General features: G+C 45.1%; 2 protein-coding genes across 5 annotated transcripts in view; one reads left to right on the forward strand and one right to left on the reverse strand.

Moving 5' to 3' along the window:
* Positions 1 to 13111, reverse strand: LOC137435270 (transmembrane protein 185-like). 2 transcript variants are annotated; one of them, XM_068128893.2, is made up of 8 exons: positions 13083 to 13111; positions 12509 to 12768; positions 9622 to 9795; positions 9231 to 9486; positions 5658 to 5741; positions 1875 to 2054; positions 1507 to 1630; positions 1 to 1248 (listed from the first exon to the last, which is right to left on the reverse strand). In XM_068128893.2, the coding sequence occupies exons 2-8, from the start codon at positions 12544 to 12546 to the stop codon at positions 971 to 973; spliced, it is 1134 nt and encodes a 377-aa protein (XP_067984994.2). In that variant the 5' UTR covers positions 12547 to 12768; positions 13083 to 13111; the 3' UTR covers positions 1 to 970. The 2 variants fall into 2 exon arrangements, with proteins under 2 accessions (XP_067984994.2, XP_078640617.1); XM_078784491.1 differs by having other exon boundaries at positions 13058 to 13089.
* Positions 13112 to 13553: 442 nt separating this feature from the next.
* The window catches only part of LOC137435267 (ribosomal biogenesis protein LAS1L), a 72656-nt gene continuing 59678 nt past the window's right edge, over positions 13554 to 26531 (forward strand). For all 3 annotated transcript variants that reach the window (XM_068128888.2, XM_068128891.2, XM_068128890.2), the window contains exons 1-3: positions 13554 to 13629; positions 14411 to 14559; positions 25520 to 25642. In XM_068128888.2, coding sequence (XP_067984989.2) covers positions 13609 to 13629; positions 14411 to 14559; positions 25520 to 25642 — 293 coding nt within the window. In that variant the 5' untranslated portion in view covers positions 13554 to 13608. The remainder of the gene's footprint in view (positions 13630 to 14410; positions 14560 to 25519; positions 25643 to 26531) is intronic.

Below are 26531 nucleotides of genomic sequence, written 5' to 3' on the forward strand. Positions count from 1 at the left end.
AACAATACCTGCCATTTAATAAGATGTAAAGTTTTAACGAGAGAAGTTGTACAGATAGATGTGTTAGCTGCGAGTTGTACAATATAAATCGAAGATCACAATTTTAAAATCTATAACATTATGTGAGTAAAATACATCAGCACACTTTCCAAGCCGGGCTTTACTGCACAGCAGTTCCAAAACAGATAGGGACGTAAAGTCATCATATAAAAGTAACGTCGCGAGGCCCTGGGCTTCGAAAGAGATGCACTGTTGTGTGCCAATGGGCCGTAATGAATATGAGAGTCATGGCTCGATAAATATCAAAATAAGTCTGATGAAAAATAATTCCATATTTGTATTGACACAAAAAACAGATTCGGTGCTGTAATGGTTAGAGTGTCTGCTCCGAGTCTGGGGCCGAGCCTGGGAGGTCGGTATTTCAAAGCCCGACTGAGTCAACCAAAGACTGTAAATGGTACATGCGGCTTCCTTGCTTGGCGCTCAGCATTTAAAAGGTTAGAGTACGGACAAAACGCTGGGAAGGCGATGGCAAACCACCCAGTATAACCCTTGCTAAGAAATTTTCTGCAGCACCAATGCTTTGCAAAGAGTATGATACATAAAATGAAATCAAAATTCACATAAATGAAGTACAATATAAATTGCACTCAAGTTGATGTTGGTATCCCTGCGAATTATGTAACTTTTCTGCAGAGCTCCATTTGCACCCATGAGATCCTTGGTTTAAGTCAGATATTTGAGATTATGAACCCAATCCTCAACCTCATGTTTGCAGCCCAATGCAGTGTGAATGCAACACAAAGGCACAATGAGAGAAATGTTATATTATTGTATTAAAAACCACATGGACAAGAGATAAGCTTTGTTAAAAAAAATTGATTAATGGATTCCGGAACAGCTGCTTGGATCTCCAGGTCCACAGCTCAATTCGAGAACCATTAGACTCAGCTCAGCCTCCTCTTCTAGATCAGTCAGGAATATCCAGGAAGAGCCGTGGAGGGAAGATTCCAGGGTCACGGAATGCACCCGGTGAACCCGAGCCAGCGACTACTGTCCATGCTCCGTCAGGCGAGGCAAGGGGCTTTTGCAATGCTGGGACAGTTGGTTGGACGGCCACAAGTTCGGAGTCGTCATTTGTTTCATTGCTTGGGTCATGCCAAGAGTAACCCACATTGGTGAACTCACGTAAGCATGGGAACATATCAAGAAGAAAAGGGCAAAAGGACTGCCGTAACCCGAACCACCCTGTAAAGGTCAAAGTTCAAGATGTCAAAATATGTCCCTTCATAAAATGCCATATTATACCAACCAGATGGCTGGCCCACCTATCAAAGAGGATTATACAAGAACATTTGGTGTCAAAAGCATAATTATTAATAAAATGCTCGAATTTCAATACACATACATCATATTGTATACCTTGAGAGATAATATTTCAGACAGAAAGAAACCATTTCAGCCGACTCAATTCCAATTTATCCATACACTGCCCAAATGACTTACAACGATTTCCGCCACGTAAACAGCAGGATGAAAGTAGTACAGCAAGCAGGCCTATCCATAGTGGTATGAAGATGAAGACAAAATTCAGAGACAGCTGTTCATCTACCTTGGCTGTGAGAAGAGCCTGAGGGATGAGACATACGTGCCATTGCTTTATGTACAAGGCAGTATTGTCCTTTTCAGGATTTGATGCAGATTTGACTGGTTTTAATGATGGCACAGTCAATAATTAACATGACACACACTTTTCTAAGTTGGTTTATTATAAACTTGTATGGTAGGAGAATGAAAGGTGTGTGTGTGTGTGTGTGTGTGTGTGTGTGTGTGTGTGTGTGTGTGTGTGTGTGTGTGTGTGCGCACGCACGTACCAAAAAGGTGAGCAAACAGGTGAGCAAGGTAACATGCGTACAGGCAGACAACATGTGTGAACGACGCTGGCCATCGGTTACAGCCGCTGTTGTTGATGCTATCAGGAATGCCCAGAGCAGGTGGTAGATGGAAAGGAGCTCAAGGAATGATAGCAATAACCAGGCAGGTATGCAGACCACCTGCATGACAGTTGTCAAGTTATTATTTTGAGCCACAAAGTCAGTAATAACAAGATGTACAAGTTTCGACAACGTTAATTCCACAACTATAATTATGTTGTATTTTTCGACTGATATGCCTCTGTCCACATTATTATATAATTATACATACTTGTACCAAGTTTAATTTAAATCCCTTCAGCTGTTCTCAAGTATCACATTTTTACCTGACATGACCTCTGACATTTTACCTCTTGATGCCAAAATCTAATCAGTTCATCTTTACATTTATTATGAAACATGCATATAACACATCTGATCAAAATCATATATATATATATATATATATATATATATATATATATTTATATATATAGTTGTCCCTCAATCATAAACTGCTGTTTACAGATGGAAGGACATGAACCAATTGCTTAACCCCGTTTTGCTTTGCATGTGCAGGTTAAAAATTAACACCTGACACATTAATACAAGAACTCGATGTTTGTTCACCTAGCTTTGCAGCTGCAATTAGCCTTCTTGGTTTTCTCAACACAAGATTAGTCTTTGTACAAATACTGCATTCAGATTTCTTCAATGCTCTGATCACACCATCTCTCGGCACCTTGGTTACGAATTCTCCACTCCAGATTCACCACATGACCCGGTCGATAGCTGGATCTGAGATTTCTCGATTCCAGATTCGGCGAGCGACTCACCTGAAAGCCTGATCATGACGAGTGGGGAGGGGAGCGTAATATCGCTCTGGGCTTTGCCTTCCCAACGCACAATTATTCAAGCAGTCTGTCCGAGACACAAAGGCCTGCCTCTCCCTCCCTGTAGTCTTTCTGCTCCACACCCGCACTTCTCCCGTCCCGGCAAGATATCTCAGCTCTACATTTTGGTAAGTACCCCTGTAACTGTTCATTCAATGGTCCATTTGTAGATTTTATTTGTGTTCTTTATTGATTTGTTTAATAATTTTCTCTTACATGCAGTTCAGTAAAGTTAAAGTTATGGTATAGTGACCAAAAATGTGCCCTGGGAACACATCACCCCCATTAAAACATGACGTATATGGGAATATCTGGTCTCCTTGATGTTGTTTTGCTTATTGTTGCACTTTCTCGGAACGCATCCACGACATTAAGTGGAAACTTGCTGTTGTGTTTTCTAAATTAACAATTACACAATTTATTTCAGAAAATGTCATACTTTGCAATTATTTTTCATTTATACAATTCAAGGTCTTAAACCATAAAGAAGTCAATTCTGAGTACAAGTCGAGGCCCGCACTTCAAGGGAAAAAAGACTTGTATGCCGAAAAATACATCACTTAAAACAAAAAATTGTGTGCATTTAATCATATGGATCCCTGTTTTATAAGACTGTCTTTCCAGGATTGAAGAAGCGGGAATTGTGAGACAATGCAGCGGTTCCAACATTAACATTATTATTCTACAACAGGAACCCTTTAGGTTATTAGGACACAGAAGGAGCAAACAAATTATAAATAGTACTACTTCTCGAAGCAATAGAAAAATACATAAAAGTAGATGGAAAGAGCACACAAACTACCAGTGTTCATAGAACACCTTACCCCACGCAGGCTTGAGAAAAATGACATGGAAATGTTCTTCAATACTCTAGCTTTGCATTTCTGAGCATGATCTATATTTCCGACAAGCCACGATTTTGTCTGAATCTCAATATTCCCCAATGATGAGAGCACGAGCGGCACACTTGATTGGTCAAGATAGCGTAAAATGTCGTAATATTTTGTCCAAGTACTGCTAAACTGGTGATTTTTGGAAGTGACAAGGCGATTTGTGTTCTACAATGTTCAAGTATATAATCCAATTGAAATAAAATAAAGGTTTGAAAGACTAGAAAAAAACCCACCAAAAACATTGAACCGGAAGTTGACTGCCATTGATGCATCTTATTATTACACCTTACACCTTACTCTTTTACACCTTATTATTAAACGCGTTAAATTAGTTATTTATGTCTGCGGTTTGTGTCCATTATGACGTCCCTAAAACAGTTTTCTGTTTGGAATGATTTCCAGTTTTGTTTGATTGTCAGACAGGTAAACAGACAAAAACAATACCTTACTCTGTGCGCAAACGTGTTTGGGATGAGATTCTGTACCATTTGCCAAATTCAGAACCAAAGTAGTGCTAAACTGTAGGCTTGTGTTCCGATTCATGTTAAAATATATAAATCAATTGAAATCAAGTTGTTCCCCAATCATAGAGAGACAGACAGACAGATAAAGCGAACCAATTGCTTAACCCCACCTTTCGCTTCGTGTGTGAAGTAACAACCACAGCCAGAACAACAACTACAACAACGCCATGTTATAAAATATCCGTTTTTCATGTATTTCACTTCATTTTACATCCTTGTTGAGATTCGTCGATAGACATGTTGTCTTTTGATGAAATCTGTCAATGAAGCGATGGGTAACCAGGCCGAGTACTAATAATTTGAGCAACTATATTTGAAAGAGAGTACTATCATAACACAGTGGCCTGATAAGACAACACAGAACACAATCTCAAGTACTGCTGCAAGTCCATTAACAATATAGTATGGTTAAGGTTTGCAAACGAATAAATAAACCTGAAGCCAGGGCAGAAAATAAAAGAACAAGGGGGGAGGGGGGGAAACTTGATTGGTGGGAGGGCAGGGGAGGAACAAACTATTTATGAAGTTGATGTATTTTTTCATTTAGCAGAAACCTTCCCAAGTCTATCAAAACTTATCCTCATTTCATGCAAAAAAGAAAATTGGAATTTCACATTTTGCTCCTGACAACAGCTGGCTGCTGTAAATATGGTCTCATAATGAACATAATGAATGAATAAACCCTGGTGTTGGGCTAGCGGCTAGGGTGCCGGCTTAGGATCCCAGGATCCTGGGTTCGAATCCCGGTCGATCGCTGAATTAACGCCAGGGGGGTTGACTCAGCCTGTCATCCTTCCGAGGTCGGCTAATTGAGTACCAGTTCACTGGTAATTCCCTGTTTGTCGCTAAAGGCGGCAAAAAGGGTTGGCGTCAGGAAGGGCATCCGGCCGTAAAACATTGCTTCAAAAAGGGGACCAAAAAACAACAACAACCACGGTTCCCGAAAAAGGCCAACCCCCGCTTGCGGGGAAAAATGGCCTCTAAAGGTGTTTTTTTTTTTTTTAAATGAACAGATCAATGATTGCTCGATTTTAGGGAAGAGGACTGCACATAATTCAGAGATGGCTGCACGTGGTGAAGACTCCTATTTTTCATTACACAGACACCGCCTTTCACAAGTGGAAAATCCTGTTCCGGCCACATTTGCTGTACAACCAAGGTGACAAGGAACCAAATAATTAGCTCTTTGGCTTCTCGAAGTGTGATCGATATCTCATCAATGCAAAAGAGAAGGAATGAAAAAGTCAACAATTGGGACATCATGTGTGTTCTTTTGGCAATCATTTGCAAGCCTAACGGATATCATGGTTTCACGGTTGGATTAAACATGTAGGAGAGATATTCTGATACATTTAACTGGGAATATTCGAGTTTAAAAAAAAAAGAAGAATACAAAATGTAAGTTGTGATTTTTTTTTTTGGCTGTGATCTTACCACCCAGGCCCAGTTGATGACGCCATCCAGTCGCAATGCAATGAAAACAAACTGCAGGAAATTGACTCCAAAAATCATCTCCAGCTGGTGCAGAAAAAGGATGCGCAGCAGGGCAAAACATTATATATTTGCCATACATGATTCACTTCATTGAAAACAAATTCAAAAACTACTTTTTCTTCACAAATAATTCTTGCAAAAAATAATGTATATTAAAATAAACAAGAAAAAAAACTTTTCCTATAGTTTATGCACTTATAATAGCAGACCTGCAAACATTGGTTACAGTCCTTACTTTAAATTTAGTGTGTTTCGTTTCAAGGCAGATTTCATATCAAAAAAAATCAAAAGTAATTCTTTATGTACACCACTGGTCAAAAGTTTTAGAACACCTCAATTTTTCCAGTTTTTATTGAAATTTAAGCAATTCAAGTCCAGTGAATAACCTGAAAGGTAAGCAGTAAACTGCTCGAGGTTAAAAAAAAAGTTTAGGTTTACAAAAACGGGAAAATAATGTAAATTGCACATGTTATATTGTAAAAAAAAAAAAAGGCCTTCAGGGAACAAGTAATGGGTTAACAACTTACAGCTGTTCTGCAGCAACCGAAGTAAATTAAGCCTTGAAAGTTGATGCAAACAATTCCTACAGGTGTCCCAACCTCTGCTGATTACTTGATTACAAACCCCCTGTCTGTATAAAAGCAGTATTGGAACAGACTGTTATTACACCCTCTGAAGCATTATTTGGACAATATTGCACTGCAGGAAGTAGTATTTTGGAAACTGGAGGAAACTGATAGGAAGAGGTCTGACAGACCCAAAGCCACAACAGAATCAGAAGACAAGTTTCTGAGAGTCAACAGCTTGCGTGATAGGCGGCTCACAGGACAACAGCTTCAAGCACAACTTAACACTGGTCGAAGTAAGCAAGTCTCAGTTTCAACTGTGAAAAGAAGACTGAGCTGCAGGTTTGACAGGTCGAGTGGCAGTAAGAAAGCCATTGCTAAGATGGCAAAATAAGAAAAAGAGGCTTGCCTGGGCCATGAAGCACCGCCAGTGGACTACTGAAGACTGGAAGAAGGTCTTATGGACCCCAAATTTTTTTTAAAAAACCACCTTTAGAGGCCATTTTCCCCCGCAAAGCGGGGGATGGCCTTTTTCGGGGACCGTGGTTGTTGTTGTTTTTTTGGTCCCCTTTTTGAAGCAATGTTTTACGGCCGGATGCCCTTCCTGCCGCGAACCCTTTTTGTCGCCTTTTTTACGACAAGCAGGGAATTACCAGTGAACTGGTACTCAATTAGCTGACCTCGGAAGGATGACAGGCTGAGTGAACCCCCCTGGCATTAATTCAGCGATCGACCGGGATTCGAACCCAGGATCCTAGGATCCTAAGCTGGCACCCTAACCACTAAGCTTAGCCTAACCACTAAGTCTTATGGACCGATGAATCAAAATTTGAAATCTTTGGTTCATCGCGCTGGGTTTTTGTGCACCGTCGAGTAGGCGAAAGGATGGTTCCTCAGTGTGTAACACCAACTGTCAAACATGGAGGAGGAAGCGTGAGGGTCTGGGGCTCTTCTGCTGGATCCAGAGTCGGCGACTTGCCCAGAGTGACTGCCACCCTGAACCAAAAGGGCTACCACAGCATTTTGCAGCACCATGCAATGCCCTCTGGTATACGCCTAGGTGGTCAGTGTTTTTTTTTTTTTTTTTGTGTACAAGATCGAGGCTCGTGAAAGAGCTAACATTAATCACACAAAAAGGCAACCGACACATAAAACACAAAATAAGGGGAGCGCAACACAAGATGGGGAGAGAGGGGGAAGGACACAAACACAACATTTGAGAGCAAGGACATCGAGAGAAATGTGGGAGGGGAGGGCTTGGGGGGAGGTGGGAGAGGTATAAAACACATCAACACTGCAAGGACTTCCAGGAAAGAAGTTGGAATTTCAAAAAAAGTGTATCTTGGGTGAATTAGCGGGGGTAGAAAAGATCAAGGTTTTGGATGGGGGAAGATAAGATGGTGGTGAACAGCTGTTTTAAAGACCTGGAGGGAGGAGTGGGATTGAAGGGAGTGGGGGAGTTTGTTCCAGAGGTGGGAGAAAAGGGGAATGAAAGAGTGAAGGTGAGCAGAGAGCCTAGATTTTGGCAGTTTAACCATAACAGGGTTGCTGGCAGATCTTGTGCGACCTGTAGGAATATTAGGGGGACAGAGCACAGAGAGAGCTGGGGGAGCAAGGCCGGAGAGGAGTCGGTAGAAGACAGAAAGACCACCAACCTGCCTGTCGTGAGCGAGTGAAAGGCCCTCGGAGTTAGCTACATCACAGGAGATTCCAATGATTCTGAAAGCTTTGGTTTCAACAGCGTGGAGCGGAGCTAGGTGTGAGGCAGGAGCACCGGCCCAGAGGGGAGAACAGTATTCCATTGAGCTGTGGATGAAAGCTTTGTATGTGGTGAGGAGCTCAGGTGTGCCAAGGAAGGACTTCGCACGACGGAGGATGCCCAGTCGGCGACTGGCTTTGGAGGCCAGCTTGGAAATGTGGTTATCCCAAGAAAGATCATGGCAGATAGTGAGACCCAAAAGCTTGAGCGACAGAACTTCTTGGAGAGGATTTTTGAGAAAGTAGATAAGAGGGTTTTCCAGTCGGTCTTTTCGGAGAGACATAGTAAGAGTGTGGGATTTGTCAGGATTGAAAGACATGTTCCACTTGTTTGACCAGTCTGATTTTGTCCAGGTCTGCAGAGAGTGAGGAGGCTGCAAACTGCCGATCTGAGGGATGAGGAATGGAGCGGCAGATAGTGGAGTCATCAGCAAAGAGATAGAGAGGATTTTCCAGAGTCGGAGAGATCATTGATGAAGACCAGAAATAGCACAGTGCCCAGGACACTACCTTGCGGAACTCCAGCCAGAACAGGAAGGGGAGATGAGAGAAATGAGAGAAAGGGGTTCATCTTCCAGCAAGATAATGACCCACCTCCAGTCTATGTCAAAACTACCTTCGAGGAAAAGAACAAGACGGTCGGCTTCAAATCATGGAATGGCCAGCACAGTTTCCAGACTTAACCCCCATCGTGCTGGTTTGGGATGAACTGGACAGAAGGGTGAAAGCAAAGCAACCTACAAGTGCAACACATTTGTGGGAACTTCTGCAACAATGTTGGGTAGAAATTCCCAAACAATATTTGATTTTCATGGTAGAAAGAAGGCCACGAGTGTGTTCGGCGGTTATATCTGCAAAAGGTGGCTGCTTTGCTGAGTCAAAAATTTAAATTAAATTTTGTTAAACAAAATGATTCCATGATTTCTTTTTTATCTCCAATTATTAATTTTTTCAATGCTTAATTTCAGAGTACATTGAGACATTAAACTGTATAAATTTCAATAAAAACTGGAAAAATTGAGGTGGTCGAAAACTTTTGACCAGTAGTGTAAACAAAGTTAACTGAAAACCCACAATCAGCCTACATTCAAATTTCATCCACAGTGAATCTTTTAATCCAGTTTTAAACAATCTGTTTTTCCACGCCATTCTCCAATGACAAACCAGCAGGTAATACTGTGCTTTTCACCTGTTGTGCCCGACCATGCCGGAGTCCCCACACACAGCCTGCCAACCCAAGAGGGCAGACAACGAACAGTGGTGCAAACACCAGTAGCCATGGCGGCTTGCCCGAGCTCTTTTCTGCTTCTAAAGGTTCTCTTCGGAACCCCTTATCTTGTATCCCAGGATAGGTACACAGTGCGAGGCCAAAAAGCAGAAGTAATAGATGCAAGGCAGCGGTCACAAGCATTGCACGGAATTCACTTCGACCTCCACCTTCTGACCTGCTCAAACATACGAAGCATCAAACAGGTGACAACAAAAACGCAGTGACAAAATCGACTAACAACCGAAACAGGAAGAAAGGATGTGTGCCGTCAAAGCTTCATCGATTTATTAAAATAAATAAGCAAGCACACCTGGATCGTGGGTAAAGACACCACACTATAGTTCCCACCACAGAAGCCAACACAGCGAGGCAATGGCAAGTAAGAAGAGGAGCCAACGGTAACCACAGAGGAGCGGCTAATCCATCCAGCCAGAATGGCAGAAGTACAGCCGTGGCCAAGCCACAGGAAGCCAGCATACAGCGGCTGAAATTGCAGATGTAAACGAGGAAGATGATTGGTCAAATCAAACATACAATTACCACATTAACTTAAACGTTAATAAGTGTCCAAGTAAAAGACTGCAGACATGCATCATTCGGATACATAATGTGGTTTTACAAGTTCAAAATTACAGTCGGACCCCGTCATACAGTGCATTCAGAAAGTATTCAGACCCCTTCACTTTTTCACATTTTGTTATGTTGCAGCCTCATGCTGAAATCGTTTAAATTCATTTTTTCCCTCATCAATCTACACTCAATACCCCATAATGACAAAGAGAAAACAAGATTTTAGAAAGTTTTGCAAATTTATTAAAAAGAAAAAACTGAAATATCACATTTACATAAGTATTCAGACCCTTTGCTATGACACTTGAAATTTAGCTCAGGTGCCTCCCATTTCTCTTGATCATCTTTGAGATGTTTCTACACCTTGATTGGAGTCCACCTGTGGTAAATTCCATTGATTGGACATGATTTGGAAAGGCACACACCTGTCTATATAAGGGCTCCCAGCTGACAATGCATATCAGAGCAAAAACCAAGCCATGAGGTCGAAGGAACTGCCTGCAGAGCTCACAGACAGGATTGTGGTGAGGCAAAGATTTGGGGAAGCCTACTAAAAAATCTCTGCTGCATTGAAGGTTCCCAAGAGCACAGTGGCCTCTATAATTCTTAAATGGAAGAAGTTTGGAACAACCAGGACTCTTCCTAGAGCTGGCCGCCCGGCCAAACTGAGCAATCGGGGGAGAAGGGCCTTGGTAAGAGAGGTGACCAAGAACCTGATTGTCACTCTGGCTGAGCTCCAGAGATCCTGTGTGGAGATGGGAGAAACTTCCAGAAGGACAACCATCACTGCAACACTCCACCGAACTGGGCTTTATGGCAGAGTGGCCAGACGGAAGCCTCTCCTCAGTGAAAGACACATGAAAGCCCACAGAATCTTGTTTCTCACAGTCTGAGAGTCCTTTAGGTGCTTTTTTGCAAACTCCAAGCGGGCTTTCATGTGTTTGAAAGGTCATTCTTGAGATTGGATAGATGTTGTTTTCTGGCTCCCCAGAGAGTATACACACTTGTTCTGAGCTTTGTGGAATAATCTGAGGTTGTCTTCAGTTGGATTTGCCTTCCAGCAGGAGAATGCAAGTTGTTTTAAAGCATTATCAGGATTCAGAGTACCAAGAGCAGGAGGATGGGTAAGGTAATTGAAGACTAGATGGGAGGAATCTGTGCATAAGAGAGCAGGTTTCTGAAGAAGAATTGCCAGGCTGAATTAATATCAGTGGCTGTGGATATAGGAGACCGGTCCTGATGTGTAAAAAAAAAAGAGAAAAAATACTTTAAAAAAAAAAACGGCGAATAAACAAGGCACATGTAGAAGCAGGTCACATGTTATAAACCGTGAATACGTGAAACCCGTGAATGTTGAGGTCCGATTGTATTTTATTCTCGGTCTTCCATGAAGCATGATCTCAAAAATTCCAAAGTAAAGTAACAATGTCTGCATGATTTTGCTTGTACAAGGGGAAACGAGGAAAGACAGAAAGATGTAACTCTATCATTTCATCACATGAATAATAACAAGGATTGTTACAAAGCTTGTTACCCTCACCTATGCTACAAGTGAAGTACCATTGACAAATTCATTCAGCAATGTCCATTCTCTACTGGTGCATGCCCACAGCTCGCACTACTGGCGCGTGCCCGCAGCTCGCACTACTGGCGCGTGCCCGCAGCTCGCACTACTGGCGCGTGCCCGCAGCTCGCACTACTGGCGCGTGCCCGCAGCTCGCACTACTGGCGTGTGCCCGCAGCTCGCACTACTGGCGCGTGCTCGCAGCTCGCGCTACTGGCGTGTGCCCACTGCTCTAAGTACTGGTACATGCCCGCAGCTCGCATTCTCTTGGTAGGCAAGATGGCGCCCGCCAGCGAGTTGGCCAGAATCCATCGGCACTGCCCCCATCTGTATTCATGATCTATTCTATTCCAAAATGGCCTCATTACCAAGTAGTTTGTTTTCCCAGGTTATTGTGATTTCCGCCCCCCGCTCCCCGCCCCCCCGTCTCTTTTCGTTTGTTCGTTGGTTTGTTCCTTATCTGTTTCATCCCCACTTTCCCCTTCCTGCTGTGTTTTATTCAGGTTGTTCATCCCCATTTGTTCTCCCCCTCTCCTTAATCTCACTCTCCTAGTCTGCTGGTGGTGTTTCCCCCTTTCCATTTTGTTCCCTCCCATTCTGCTTTAGCTCTTCCATGAGGTCGATCATGCAGACAAAAATAAATAAATATTCAAGACAACCGTTATCAGCCCAAGTAATCCCTTGTGTCATGGCACATCATACCTGTGTCACATCCACATCTTCGCACTCTCATAAGGTGGTAGTAACAAAAGGTAACACAAATTACATCGTTTACACAAAGCAAGGAATTTACAAATGGTATCAACCAACACACAATGATGTAATATATTGTCTTTAAAAACGAACTATTCAGCGCTTTCCTTCCTCTGATATTTCCTCCTCTCTTCCCCCGCCCCCCCCCCCCGGAATTCACGTCTTTTATAAAATCCAAATATCACTCCCTTCCCCTTATCCTTATCCTCTATACACCTGCAGTCCCGAATGAAGACCCTCGCAGAGATCGAAACATCGCACCGAAGCCGAGCAACGATCGTTATGGTCAAAGGAAGACCATGTTACCGACCTGATGTTGAAGTCGAGGAGGAGCGTTTTCAGGTTCATCGTTGAGCCTTATCTCGCCTTCCCTTCAGCTGTCCGACCCGTGTGTGTTGGGCAGCAAACTCGGCGAAGAGCCGTCAGGAGCCATGTTCCCTCAAATTCCTCCCTTACGCCAACTTACAAGTACAACTACTCAAAACCACGACCAGGAAGTGAAACAAACTACGGGTGTGTTTGCCACTTCCGGGTATGTTTGCCACTTCCGCTTTGATGATATAATATACTCTGTGTGTGACAAGGAAGAATCGATTCAATTTTGGTGAAGATCCGGCTCGTATAATTTTTAAAGTAATTCTTCACCATTGGCATTGAGTGATATGACCAACCAGGTGGAGGTATGCTTTCTACTACATTCTAGTTGGAGAATTGTTTTGTTGCATATTTCTGAGAAAGATCCAACCATATACAAATAAACACAAACCTAAGAACTACTAACTCTTAAAACGATGTGCATTGATAACGCAAGATGATGTGTGCAATGCCGACTTCCTCAAAATATGCACTATAGGCCTACCCTCATGCCTCATTCCATCCCTTACCGTCATCATCGCGAAATCTTTTTATTATTGAATTGCCAGTGGATGTCAAATTTATATATATATTTTAATATGGACCATAATTATGTGGAATATTGAAAATAGTTAATGACTAAGTTTCACACTAAATTATCTTATATTACCACAAACAACAACAACCTACGAGTCTTCCTGTCGCCATATTGGGCGGTGTATAGTCAAAGGCCCCGTAACCACAGTTGGTTTCGTTTTAAGTAACCCATTTAATGTGTTTTTTTATTCAAACAAGGATTAACATTTCACTGAAACGGTAAAATATAAACTGTATGAGGTGCTTACTTGTAAATAAAATGATTAATGTAAAATAAACCTTTTACAAATAGCACTGTATACTAATTGAGCATAGTTTTAAAAAGTCATGATTGGAAAATAAAATACAAAATGAAAGTATCCAGTTACTGTGAGATGAATTCGTATTTATGTCTTGAAGAGACGGTTCCGGTTCCGGCACAAAAGTAAAACCGGAAGAGTATTACTATTACACGTGGGAATGGAGAGAAAGCAGGCGAAGGTACAAATTACACCTCGAAACGTGTGGAAGTGTGTGTGTGTGTGTGTGTGTGTGTGTGTGTGTGTGTGTGTGTGTGTGTGTGTGTGTGTGTGTGTGTGTGTGTGTGTGTGTGTGTGTGTGTGTGTGTGTGTGTGTGTGTGTGTGTGTGTCTGTCTGTCTGTCAATCTGTGTCTGTCAATCTGTGTCTGTCAATCTGTGTCTGTCAATCTGTGTCTGTCAATCTGTGTCTGTCAATCTGTGTCTGTCAATCTGTGTCTGTCAATCTGTGTCTGTCAATCTGTGTCTGTGTCGGTCGTCGTGTGTCTGTCTAACTCTAAACCAATATTTACATTCTCGATTTATATTGTTTTTAATGAGCAAGGTGAATTTTGTTACAACGATTTTATTCAGGTGATACACAAGGTATGAATTTGGAATGAAAGTAACAACACTTTGTGTAAAGGGCAACAAAACTTTTGCAAAAGAGTTTGCAAAAGAGGAATTTGGATAATCATTTGAGGCGTTCTGTGAATTTGATCAAGTGTTTATCGATTGGGTATTATGTGAAATGAATGGATGAATGAATGGCAGTTTAATGTGCTCCATATTTGATCTACCGGTACCTGCAAAGACACATTTGGACTGTCTGTGGGCTCCTGGCTATCTTTTACTATAGTTTTTATTTAAAGGATGGATCGTGATACATTTGGTTGGATTTATCTGCAGATTTAGAATTTAAAAGTGCATTTTATAAAATAACAAGTAACCTCATTTAATACATACATGTCGTTGTGCCTTGTAGTTTTTGAGAGCTCTGCAAGTCGTGCCGTGGAGAGATGAGGATGAGTGGAGGGCAGTGGTGGAAGCGTTGTTGCAAGCAATGAGGGAGGGCTTGGAGGTCAGCCAGGCAAGGGACTTCGCTTTGGGCCGCATCAGCGCTTGGACCAGCAGGTAAGTTTAATCTTGGGATTTTCACTTCATTCCCACGTGTAATTCTCTATTTATAATCATTCAACATTTCGACACTATATATAAATACACAGATAACCTTTTTGTAAAGCCAATATTGCAATAATCGGAATATGTACTATTTATTATGGTAGGAACTGCCATAAGGGGAAAAATGAGTAAGAGTGACAAGTTATTTCATTGATAAATGTCTGGCATAAGTGTTTCGTTTCTGTGAAGAATGATCAGGAACATGTTGAAGTTTGTTCAGAAGCCAAAATAAATATGAATCCTCCCTTCTGTAATACTATAAATATAAGACCCGTCTGGACAATATAAGAGCCATTCACTGACGGGAATACTAATATTTGTGTATTTGCAAAAAAAACAAAACAGATTTTGCTTAATGGGAAAAAATAAAATGAGGCGGTGTATAGATACCGACCTAGCTATGCACTCAGGGGGCGAGGCGAGCGAGTGCTAATTGGATATTCACCACAGCCTTTTTAGATGCTGAATTGGAAATAATATACAACACACTAAGAAAAATCCTGGTGTTGGCTTAGCGGTTAGGGTGCCGGCTTGGGATCTTAGGATCCTGAGTTCGAATCCCGGTCGATCGCTGAATTAACGCCAGGGGGGTTGACTCAGCCTGTCATCCTTCCGAGGTCGGCAAATTGAGTACCAGCTTTCTGGGATGAATGATCCCGGTGTGTACCCAGGTTTAGAATAGGTGCACCGTATCCCTGCGCATCGTAAGAGGCGACGAAGGGTTGGCGTCAGGAAAGGCATCCGGCCGTAAAAACATTGCCTCAAACAGGGAACCATGATTGTCATGGGGCCCGCAAGGCTAACCGCCGCTCCAGCGGGGAGAAATGGCCTTAAAACGATCATTCATTCATTCATTCACACTAAGAAGAAGTCAAAAAATTATTTCTCGTCCTTCCCCTCTCTTCTTTGTTGTCATCAAACTCTCTGGAGTATGTATTAGGCATGGGCCATGGCAAAAAACAAACTCTGAAATATAGTATCTACCTTTGTGTACTTGCTAAAAAAATGATGCTTTCCGTTTCCCTGGCATAGTTGTGATGGCTAATATATTGGGCAATAACAGAAAAGTTTCCTGGGAGATCCTGCCCTCCCTGCAGGGATAACCAGCATCACAAGTTGGTGTTTGCAGTTTCCACATGTGTGCCCGTGTACATAAACTGATCTTTATTATTATTATTTATTTATTTGTTTATTTTTGCATCACAAACCTTTCCTGAGTCCACCATATTTGGATTTATTGAAATCTTTAATCTGCAAACAGGTTATAACACAACAGACAGACAGACACGACTCCTTTTATAATATAGATGTCAAACGCCTTCTGCCATCCCACCATTCCTCCCCTATTAATCCTTCAAATAGTTTCCCCTTGTAATCTGTCTGTGTTTTTTTTAAAAAGCGTTTACAGCTCCCACCCTCCACTGGGTGTTGTGCATGATGTGTGGGTGTGGTGTTGGGGACCGAGTGCTGTTTTTTGCTCGTATTGTCCAGTTTATTGCACCATCCAGTTTTTGGCATTCGCATCAGAGGTGTGTATTGTGTGGGCACCTCCACAGTCTCCCCAGTTAGACCACCCTCTCAGTTCTTGACGTGCCATGCTTCCAGTATCAATCTGTCCTTTATTGGATGTCGTGTCTCAGATACCAAGCCAAACTGCTCTGTCATGTTCATCTAGCCTTTGTTACAAGTTCCTTCCAGTTTCACCAATGTAAAATTGGTCACATTTTCCACATTATGAATGGTAAATTACTTCTGATTTGTCACGTTGATATTGTGTCCTTCCATTTTGAAATGATATTGCCGATGATGCGTAGACACTTGTATGCTCGACACCAATCTGTGTGCTATGTACTATATTGCCAATCTTTTCAGAAAGGCCTGTAGTGTATGGCAGTACACAGTGCCCAAGCGTGTCTGGCTCTCTCCGTTCTGCCCATTTTGGTTCTTCCAGGGTAGGGAGTGTCCCTTTACTATTGTCATTACTGAGCAGGATTCCTCCAATTAATCTAATTTCCTTTATTGCATCGCCTTTGGTAGATGACACAGTCCATGTTCAATCTGCCAAGGCCAGTGCTACACTGCGCCTGTGGGTGATTGGGTTGCAGGAGTTAATATCCAGTAATCTGTTGGTTTGGGTTGGTTTCCTGTAAGCCGACATCTTTAGGTAGCCATCAAACTACCGGTAAACCTCCGCATCCAAAAAGGCCAATTTGCTTTCTTTTTGAACTTTATTTGTAAAGCTAATGCCGGGAAATACTCAGCCAAGTTGCCCAATAAATAAGGTGGTCTACCATTTCCCTATGCATAATGGTGGAAGTCTTATCCACATACCTATTCCATTATTGTGGGAGCCAATTCTCATGAAACTTGAATATCTTTTGCTCAGGTTCCAAGTTAGCCACAACAATAGAGACCTTAGCTGTGCCAAATATTTGTCTACTAGCCGAAACCCATGGAACGTCCACGGAAGGGAGGATGTGGTGTATGGATAGAGTGTACCATTATGGATGGCATAGGGGATTTGCTTGTCCGAGTAAGAGTTAGGAAGAAAGATGAGAATGAAGAGTGCGTATATGAACAACGATCACCGACACCGGTGTTGTGAAAATCAACCAGATCCACAACTTTGTCCCATAGGTAGGTTTAATCTCAATTAGATCTTTGGCATCATCCTGTAAAAATACAATCATGCAATAGATATCAGGATCTTGGTATCATACTGAGCGGACCGATAATAATAGACAAAGCAAGCTAGTCTAGCATATATGTGCGAGTCTAGCATATACGTACCATTGAAGACTATATGTAAGTAAATGTCACAGGAGTGGCTCCGCGTCGCGGACGTCCCAGGTTTTATAGACGCCCTTCAGTGGCTGAAGCGAGTAACTCTCCTGGGTTCAACTTTGGTATAATTTCACTACATTCTCCCCGCCGTTAGAACTATACTGCCGCTAGGCAGATCGCAAGCGTGTGTCAGCATTAATTGATTAGGGTACGTCATTCCATGTCAGTCGGTCCACCCGTAGCGGTCGGGGTGGCGAACTACCCTGCCAGCCCGCGTCTGGAAACTACCGGGTGCGGCGTCCCCAAGCCCGGAGTCCCCGTCGGAGTAGCCGCTGGAGGCAGTTGTCGGAGGGGGGGGACCTCAGAGCCTTCAGGCAGGGGTGTAGGTGACGACAGAGGTGACGGCAAAGGTTCCATAGAGGAAGCTTCGGTAGAGTCCATAGACTCGTAGATCGGTTCGTCGATATCCCTATAAGGGTCGATGACCCCACAAGGGGCGAGATGGTGTACGGAGACAGTGGACTCGCGTCCATCTGCCGTCAGCACACGAGCATGCTCGGGATTAGCCTGGAGTACCTGCACCTTATCCACAAAGGGGTCGTACTTGCTCGTGTGCACCGCTCGTTTGAGATAAGCCGGCCCCGGCTCAGCGAGCCAGCTGGGTAAAGATCGGATACTACCTGAGCTTCTAGGGTGGTGGAACAGTCGTTCGTGAGGATTCTGGTTGGTGGCCGTACATAGGAGAGCCCGGATCGAGTTCAGAGCCGCAGGTAGCGACCAAGCCCATTTATCGAGACCCCGGCCGAGGGTCCGGAGGCTTTGCGTGTCGGCCCTCCATATAATCCCATTGAAGGGTTCGATCTGCCCATTCGCCTGGGGTCTGTACGGTGTGGTGTAACTCGAAGCAACATTATTTTGGAGCAAATAACCTCTCACCTCCTGCGACAGGAACACCGCTCCCCGATCGGTATGCACGTAGGCCGGATACCCAAACATAGAAAACAAATTCTGCAGGCACCGTATGACCGTGGCAGCCGTCATATCCCCGCACGTGTAAGCAAAGGGGAATCGCGAGTACTCATCAACGATAGTGAGCAGATAACGAGAGTTGCTCGACACCGGCAGCGGTCCTTTGAAATCCATTGCCAATCTCTCCCACGGTCTAGTAGCCCTAACCAGCGACCCCATGGGAGGGTTGTAAAAACGCGGTTTGAGTTCCGCACATATAGCGCAGTCACGGCAGATCCGGCGGATGTCCTCAATCGAGTACGGCAGATTACCACTACGCACAAAATGAGCGAAACGCGTCACCCCTGGATGACACATAGTGTCGTGCAGAGTGCGCAGCCCCTCCAAAGTTACGATCCCCGCGCACATAGCCGGCCTCGATAAGGCGTCGGCGACCAGGTTATCCTTCCCCGGGCGGTATTTGATGGTGTAGCAGAAGTCGGCGAGTTCGATACGCCAGCGAGTGATTTTCTCATTCTTAATACGTTGAGCATGTAAGGTGTTGTACATGAACGCAACGCTTTGTTGGTCCGTGATGATTTGGAAGCATCGCCCGAGTAAGTACGGTCGCCACCGCCGAATCGACTCGACGATTGCGTACGCTTCCTTTTCGACAGACGAATGCCTCCGCTCAGCGGAGGTGAGAGTCCGCGAAAAGAAAGCCACAGGGCGCCCCCCTTGGGAGAGAGTCGCCGCTATCGCATGATCCGAGGCATCACTTTCTACGACGAAAGATTTGCTCTCGTCGATTGTCGCCACAGCGGCGCCAGCGGTGTCGGCCTTAAGGCCCCCGAAGGCCGCCAAGGCGGCCGGGCTCATGGGGAACGTGTCGCAGGCCACAAGGGGGTGGAGCTTCGCGGAGAAATTTTGCACCCACTTCGAATAGTGGGCGAACAGCCCGAGAGCACGCTTCAGCGAAGCTCGATCGCCGGGCGGGGCCATATCGAGCAAAGGTCGCAGACGCTCCTTATCCGGAGAGACAGAGCCATGGGTCATAGTGTACCCCAGAAGATCTATCGTGCGTTGAGAGTAACGACACTTAGCCTCATTCATGGTTAGGCGATACCTATGCGCGACCTCGAGGAAGCGCTTCAGATTAGCATCGTGATGCTCCTGGTCATACCCACAAACCGTAAGATTGTCCAGATAGACAAAGACATCTGTCAAGTTCTCCTTAGTAACGAGGTCGTCCATAGCCCTCTGAAAACAGGCGACCCCGTTCGTTACCCCAAAAGGTAAGCGGGTGAACTGGTATAACCTTTGACCCGATTCAAAGGCGGTGTAGATGCGATCAGCCCTAGAGATGGGGATCTGATGATACGCACTACGCATATCGAGAGTGCTGTAGACGGAGTACTGGGCCACCAGTCGTACTAGCGCGTCCATCCCCGGTAAGGGGTAGGCGTCCAGCTGTGTAAAGCGATTAACCGTCTGTGAGTAGTCGATTACCATGCGCCGGCGATGGGCCTCACTTCGCACCACTAAGACCTGGGCCTGCCACGGCGACCGGCTAGGTTCGATAACGCCGTCCTTTAAGAGTTGGGCCGTTTCTTCCACAATGAATTGCGCGTCCTCTCGTGAGTAGCGCCGCGATTTTACCGCTACAGGAGCGCAGTCAGTGGTCAGGTTGGGGAACAGCGAAAGAGGCTCAATTTCCATTTTCGCGAGTGCACACACAGCAAGCGTGTCCGTCCCAACGAATTCAATTTCCAAACGTCCATGTCGTTTAAGGAAATCGTGTCCTAACAGGATGTCAGCACATAAGGCAGGCAAGACCATGAGATGTACATCGGAAAACATGCGTCCCTTTATCACAAGTTTTAATCGACATTCCCCCTTCGTGCTGAGCCGAAGTCCCTGGGAGGCCATGAAGATCCGTCGTGTAGTCCCGATGACTGGCCAACCATGTTGACGCACCAGCCGCTGATCGATGAAACTATCCGTAGATCCTGTGTCGACTAGGGCCCGTGCAAAAATGCCTTCGACCAAGAGCGGGATAATGGCCTGATCAAGGCCAGAAGATCCGGCAGGTATTGCGCCGTCCGAGCGAGAAGATCGCGCCTCACGAGTGGATCCCACACCGGCTGCAGTTTTCCGGTCGTCGGAGGAGCCTCCGGAGGGCCCCCGTGCCAAACGCATAGTTGGACGTGCCGATCCAAGAGCGTGTAGTTCGTACGAGCCGCCGTCAGATGGCGCTCGTGTCACGTGCGAAAGATCGCAGTCAATAATTGTACTTTCACTGCCGTCAGATGGCGCATGCGCATGCACAATAGGAGGAGCTTTCAAAGCCGGAACTTTTTGTTTGTTTGAGGAAGGCGTTCGAACGCCAGTCAAGGTCGATCGCTCCGCGGCCGGTCGCGTTTGCGACATTTGTTGTGGCGGCCCGATGTATTTCACCAAGGACATGCGTGCAGCCAGGGGCCCGGGAGGAGGAGGACAGCTCATCAAGGCCGGGTGAGGCGCCCCGCTCCGTGCTCGGTCCGCTGGCTCGGCGATAAGCCCATTCAAGGTCGCGTGTGCTCGTGTGCCCTGCGCGGCCTTCTTGCAGACTTTAGCAAAGTGTCCTTTCATAGAACACAAATGGCATATGGCTTCCCGAGCCGGACACGCTGACCTGGGATGCTGTCGGTTGCCACATAAGTAACACGTCGCGTTCCGGTCAGGCCTGGGCCTGGCTGCTGTAGCTGCTGCTAGGCCGGAATCCGAGTCCACCTCGGGAGCGGCCAGGGGCTCGGCCGTAGTCGAGTTCGCACCCGCATCCTCGGCGGTAGCCCTCTCCAGTCGCGCGAGTTGAGTAGTCCCCGCAACGACCCGTGCGCGGTCATAAGCGGTGGATTGTTTCCGGGCCTCAGTGTAAACGTTGGCCACCCGTAGGGCCTCCGCGAACGTCAGGTCAGCTGTCTCCAAGAGCCTGAGTCTCAGATCTGTAGAGCTGATTCCAGAGACGAAAGCGTCTCGGACAAGATCGTCTTGGACTTGCTCGTGTGTCCGTACCTCTTGAGTACTGTCCGCGAGGAGGTGCCGCAGCTCCTGAGCGAAGCGGTCGATCGACTCGGTTGGCTGTTGACGTCGCGTGGCGAGCAGATGCCTGTTGTACACCACGCTCCGTTTCTTAATGTAAAGGCGCTTTAGTTCTGCCACGGCGGTATCGTACGTCGTACATCGAACGATGCTCCTGTAAACGTTGTGGTCGACTTTGGTCTGTAGCACAGACAGCTTCGTTTCAGCGGTGGGTACGGCATCCTGGGCGCCGAACTGGTTCTCCAGCGTTTTGAGCCAGTGAGCGAACACCGAGCCCGATTCCTCAGCTTGTGGGTCGGAGCCGAGTATCGGTACATTGATCATCTTGTGTCCCGCCATTTCCGTAGATCTAATTGAGATTAAGTGTTGTGAAAATCAACCAGATCCACAACTTTGTCCCATAGGTAGGTTTAATCTCAATTAGATCTTTGGCATCATCCTGTAAAAATACAATCATGCAATAGATATCAGGATCTTGGTATCATACTGAGCGGACCGATAATAATAGACAAAGCAAGCTAGTCTAGCATATATGTGCGAGTCTAGCATATACGTACCATTCAAGACAACATGTAAGTAAATGTCACAGGAGTGGCTCCGCATCGCGGACGTTCCAGGTTTTATAGACGCCCTTCAGTGGCTGAAGCGAGTAACTCTCCTGGGTTCAACTTTGGTATAATTTCACTACAACTGGCACAAATGCATGCTCTGAATTGTCCACTAAGTGGACGGCTTGCTTTCGCCTACGCCTGTCCAATCAGCGGACGGCTTGCTTCGCCTTCACCCAGCAGACGCCAATACGATGGCGTCGTAAGATGGCGTCGTATCGGCAGTTAATCGGATGCTTTTGGGCCCCAACGTCGGCTAATTCACATTTTTCGAGTATGGCGGTACGTGATAAACAAAGAGCGCGGTTCGTAGATCGTAAATCCATTAGTGCCGTGGGCATCGGGTCACTGGGTGCGGCGTAAAAGGGATAACAAAGTCGAGTCCTTATGCTATTATTATATAGACTAGCCGAAACCCGTGGAACATCCACGGAAGGGAGGATGTGGTGTATGGATAGAGTGTACCATTATGGATGGCATAGGGGATTTGCTTGTCTGAGTAAGAGTTAGGAAGAAAGATGAGAATGAAGAGTGCGTATATGAACAACGATTGCCGACACCGGCACAAATGCATGCTCTGGAAGTAAACTTCGCTCTTTCACGAGCCTCGATCTTGTATACAAAAAAAAAAAAAAAAAAGAAAAAAAAAAAAAGGAAGCGAACCTTGGCACCAACTGGTTGGCAGGCTTCTGAGGACGGAACTCAGGATGAACCATGAAAAGCATTTGGGGAAACCCAGTGCCGAACCAGGCTCCGTCTACGTCACAATACCGTGATGACTTCGGTGTATACACGTCCACACACTTAGGACAGTACAGTTTAACCTTCGCTCCACCAGGAACATCTGATAGACCTGCAGTCCAATCGCAACATCCCCAGACACACAAAATGAACAACTGGGCAACTTAAAATGCAAAGCCCTTTGTATTCAGACTTCTTCCGTCTGCCAAACATTAAGAAAACCGCGAAAATAAAATACAAAAACATTGACGGTTTTAGGTGATTTTGACCTCAAAAGCAATATGCTTCGGTAACCCAATATGCAAATGCTGCTGAAATTTCAAATCAATCTGATTAAAATTGACTCAACACCATTGGTACCTCTCACAAAGCAGCGGACGTACAGGTGATACTGCTTTATCAATGCAGACAGGTCGACGGCCTCTCCCACCACCTCTTCTCAAGTCATTGCGGTTTCTTACATCATTCCCTCTGCAGTCCCAACAGTTTCGACGCGTTCTTCCAACAACCCAACTCCCAAAATAAAGGTTCGCAGCTCACCTGCACTCATTTGTCCCTCGTCTCCCCCACTTGTGGAACCTCGGTGCTCAGGCCATGCCTTCCCGCTCTCATACTTTTATTTCCGTTCAGTGTAGAAAGAGATTGACATATCGTTCGTCTGTTTTCAGCTCGTTATCTTTAAGCTTCCTTACGTCTCGCCACCTGCTACACCTCTCTGAGTTACGAGGATTTATGCAACGCACCCCGAGTATCGCTTCCTTACGTCTCGCCACCTGCTACACCTCTCTGAGTTACGAGGATTTATGCAACGCACCCCGAGTATCGCAACGTCACTCCATTTAACTTTATTAAAATGACGATAAAGACGTTTCCTTATATATCCTAATTTAAAATGTTCAAGGGAATAAAAAGACCATTTGGTTCACACCACCCATGTTCACACCACTCGACTGTCCAATCAGCGGACGGCTCGCTTCGCCTTCGCCCAGCAGACGCCAATACGATGGCGTCGTAAGATGGTGTCGTATCGGCAGTTAAACGGATGCTTTTGGGCCCCAACGTCGGCTAATTCAGATTTTTCGAGTATGTCTGTACGTGATAAACAAAGAGCGCGGTTCGTAGATCGTAAATCCATTAGTGCCGTGGGCATCGGGTCACTGGGTGCGGCGTAAAAGGGATAACAAAGTCGAGTCCTTACGGTATTGTTATATAGATGGTGTGTACCGTCATCGATGAAGGTCGTGCTATTGAGACATCTTCAGCAGGCTGGCAACATCTAAGGTGTTTATTGGCTGTTCTGACCAGCTATTTTCCAATCGTCAGAATGTTTCAACCAATCGAACGTGACATTCACCGTGAGATCGACCAGGATATTGGTGAAGAGTCAAACCACATCAATTGATACCACAGTATCATCTTCTCGGATTCTAACGTTTCTTATCCTCTTGACCAATTTATCACTGCTCTTGACTGGTTTATCGGTCTTGTCTACACGTCTGCCAATGATACGTGCAAGCTAACCTGACAGTCGGATGGGACCTATATCCTAGACATGACATTCAACAAACGACACAGATTGTACTGGAGGCATGGCACATCAAGAGCTGCGAGGGTGATCTAACTGGGAAGACTGTGGACCTGGAATACACACCTCTTACTTACCTGACATACCTGGATATGGTGGACAGGTAGAGGGGACGTAGAGAGTGAGTCTTACCAAGTCTTACTTACCTGGATGGTGAACCTTTGGTGGTGGATGTAACAACAAGCACACACACACCCATTCACCCCAGCACATACAATACCAGATCACGTGTAAATAATAAAAAGAGTAGAACAGACAATCGATGATGTGATTTGACATTTATTGTTTAAGGTTTGGCAAAATAAAAACACTCCTCAATTGACCTCGCACACTGGCAAGTGACCGGAAATGAATGGTCGCCTCAGGAATAAAAGAATGCACGTGCCAATTTGGGGTTGCCAAACAATTTGGGGTTGCCAAACAATTTGGGGTTGCCAGAACAACGGCAAACAGAACAACGGCAAACAGAACAACGGCAAACAGAACAACGGCAAACAGACCTCAGCAGCATGTTTGGCGTTGTAGAGCTCAGCACGAATCATACCTACATCTGGGTGACCACCGTTTCGGTCGCTAATCTGGGCAACCGGGTGTACCATACTTCTTAGCACTTCTCCCAACTGGCTAGGGTGTTCTACCTGAGCACGGTAACATGGCAAACAGGCCCAATACCCTGTTCGGAATGCCCAAAGCAGTTGGCCAGCGCGACCACTTTGACACGGTTCATTGGGATTGGGACAATTCCGGCGTTTATTTATTATTTCGTATGCAGCCTGTGGCTGCTGGTTGCATCATTGCTGGAAGAGCGTCTGTGCTGCTGATGCAGTGCCTCCTGTTTCCAGTAAGCTGGTACTCATTTTGCCGACCTCAGAAGGATGACAGGCTGAGTCAACCCACATTGTGTTATTTAATGGCTTAGCAGGGGCTCAAATTCAACGCCCTAAGATCATAAGCCATACACCTGAACCGTTAAGCCAACACCAGGCTTTGTCCGATGATTATAAAAAATATAATGCAAGTCAATGGGAAAATCTGGTGTGATTATACGGAATTTGCTTTTTGTACAATTCTTTCAAGAACGTATATAATCCATAAATCGAGGGCAGTGACTGTAACGTGCAGGTTCATAGTGACACCTCAGATGATGCTACCGACTGGCTTGCAGGTGGGGTAAGGATGTGCCACTGTCTGTGTCATGCACCAAGGATTTTCTACAGTGCCAGGCAATGGAGGCTGCTGGGTTTGAGCGAGAACAGCTGATACTTGCTTACGGTACTGCGATTGTCAGGTAGGTGCGAACATAGTACTTTCAAGATGACCTGTGCTTAATTATTTCAGTAAAACCAGTATTTAAGTGGTCACCTCTCCTACTACTTCTACGAAGCAAACATGGCTACATGAACTATGGTCCTTTAACTATTCTGATTATTCTGATAAACTTTAGTGTTTTTTTTTTGTTTTTTTACTTCACATGTCTGAAAGTAAAGGAAATAAGCAATGTGTGGAATTGAAGAATAAGAGGAAGAAATATTTTTCTTTCACGAATTGGTATTGTGCAGAAGAAGAAGAGGAGGAAAGGAAAATGTGTTTCGGCACAGGATATTAATATTGCATGATCAGTTTGTGCACGGTAGTGCATTAGTTGGAATACAAGATACTTGATGTTTCTAGTGTGTGTGTGTGTGTGTGTGTGTGTGTGTGTGTGTGTGTGTGTGTGTGTGTGTGTGTGTGTGTGTGTGTGTGTGTGTGTGTGTGTGTGTGTGTGTGTGTGTGTGTGACATGTTTTTTGTGGAGTCCTACTGGAGCTTTCTTATGTGGAGTGTAACCACCTTTAGAGGCCATTTTTCCCCGCAAAGCGGGGGTTGGCCTTTTTCGGGAACCGTGGTTGTTGTTTTTTGGTCCCCTTTTTTGAAGCAATGTTTTACGGTCGGATGCCCTTCCTGACGCCAACCCTTTTTGCCGCCTTTAACGACAAACAGGGAATTACTAGTGAACTGGTACTCAATTAGCCGACCTCGGAAGGATGACAGGCTGAGTCAACCCCCCTGGCGTTAATTCAGCGATCGACCGGGATTCGAACCCAGGATCCTAGGATCCTAAGCCGGCACCCTAGCCGCTAGCCCAACACCAGGGTTCTTCATGATCTACATGTGGAGTGTAATACACCAAAATGATCT

This window comes from Myxine glutinosa, chromosome 9, assembly GCF_964187855.1.
Source record: "Myxine glutinosa chromosome 9, kmMyxGlut1.1, whole genome shotgun sequence".
Lineage (NCBI taxonomy): Eukaryota > Metazoa > Chordata > Myxini > Myxiniformes > Myxinidae > Myxine > Myxine glutinosa.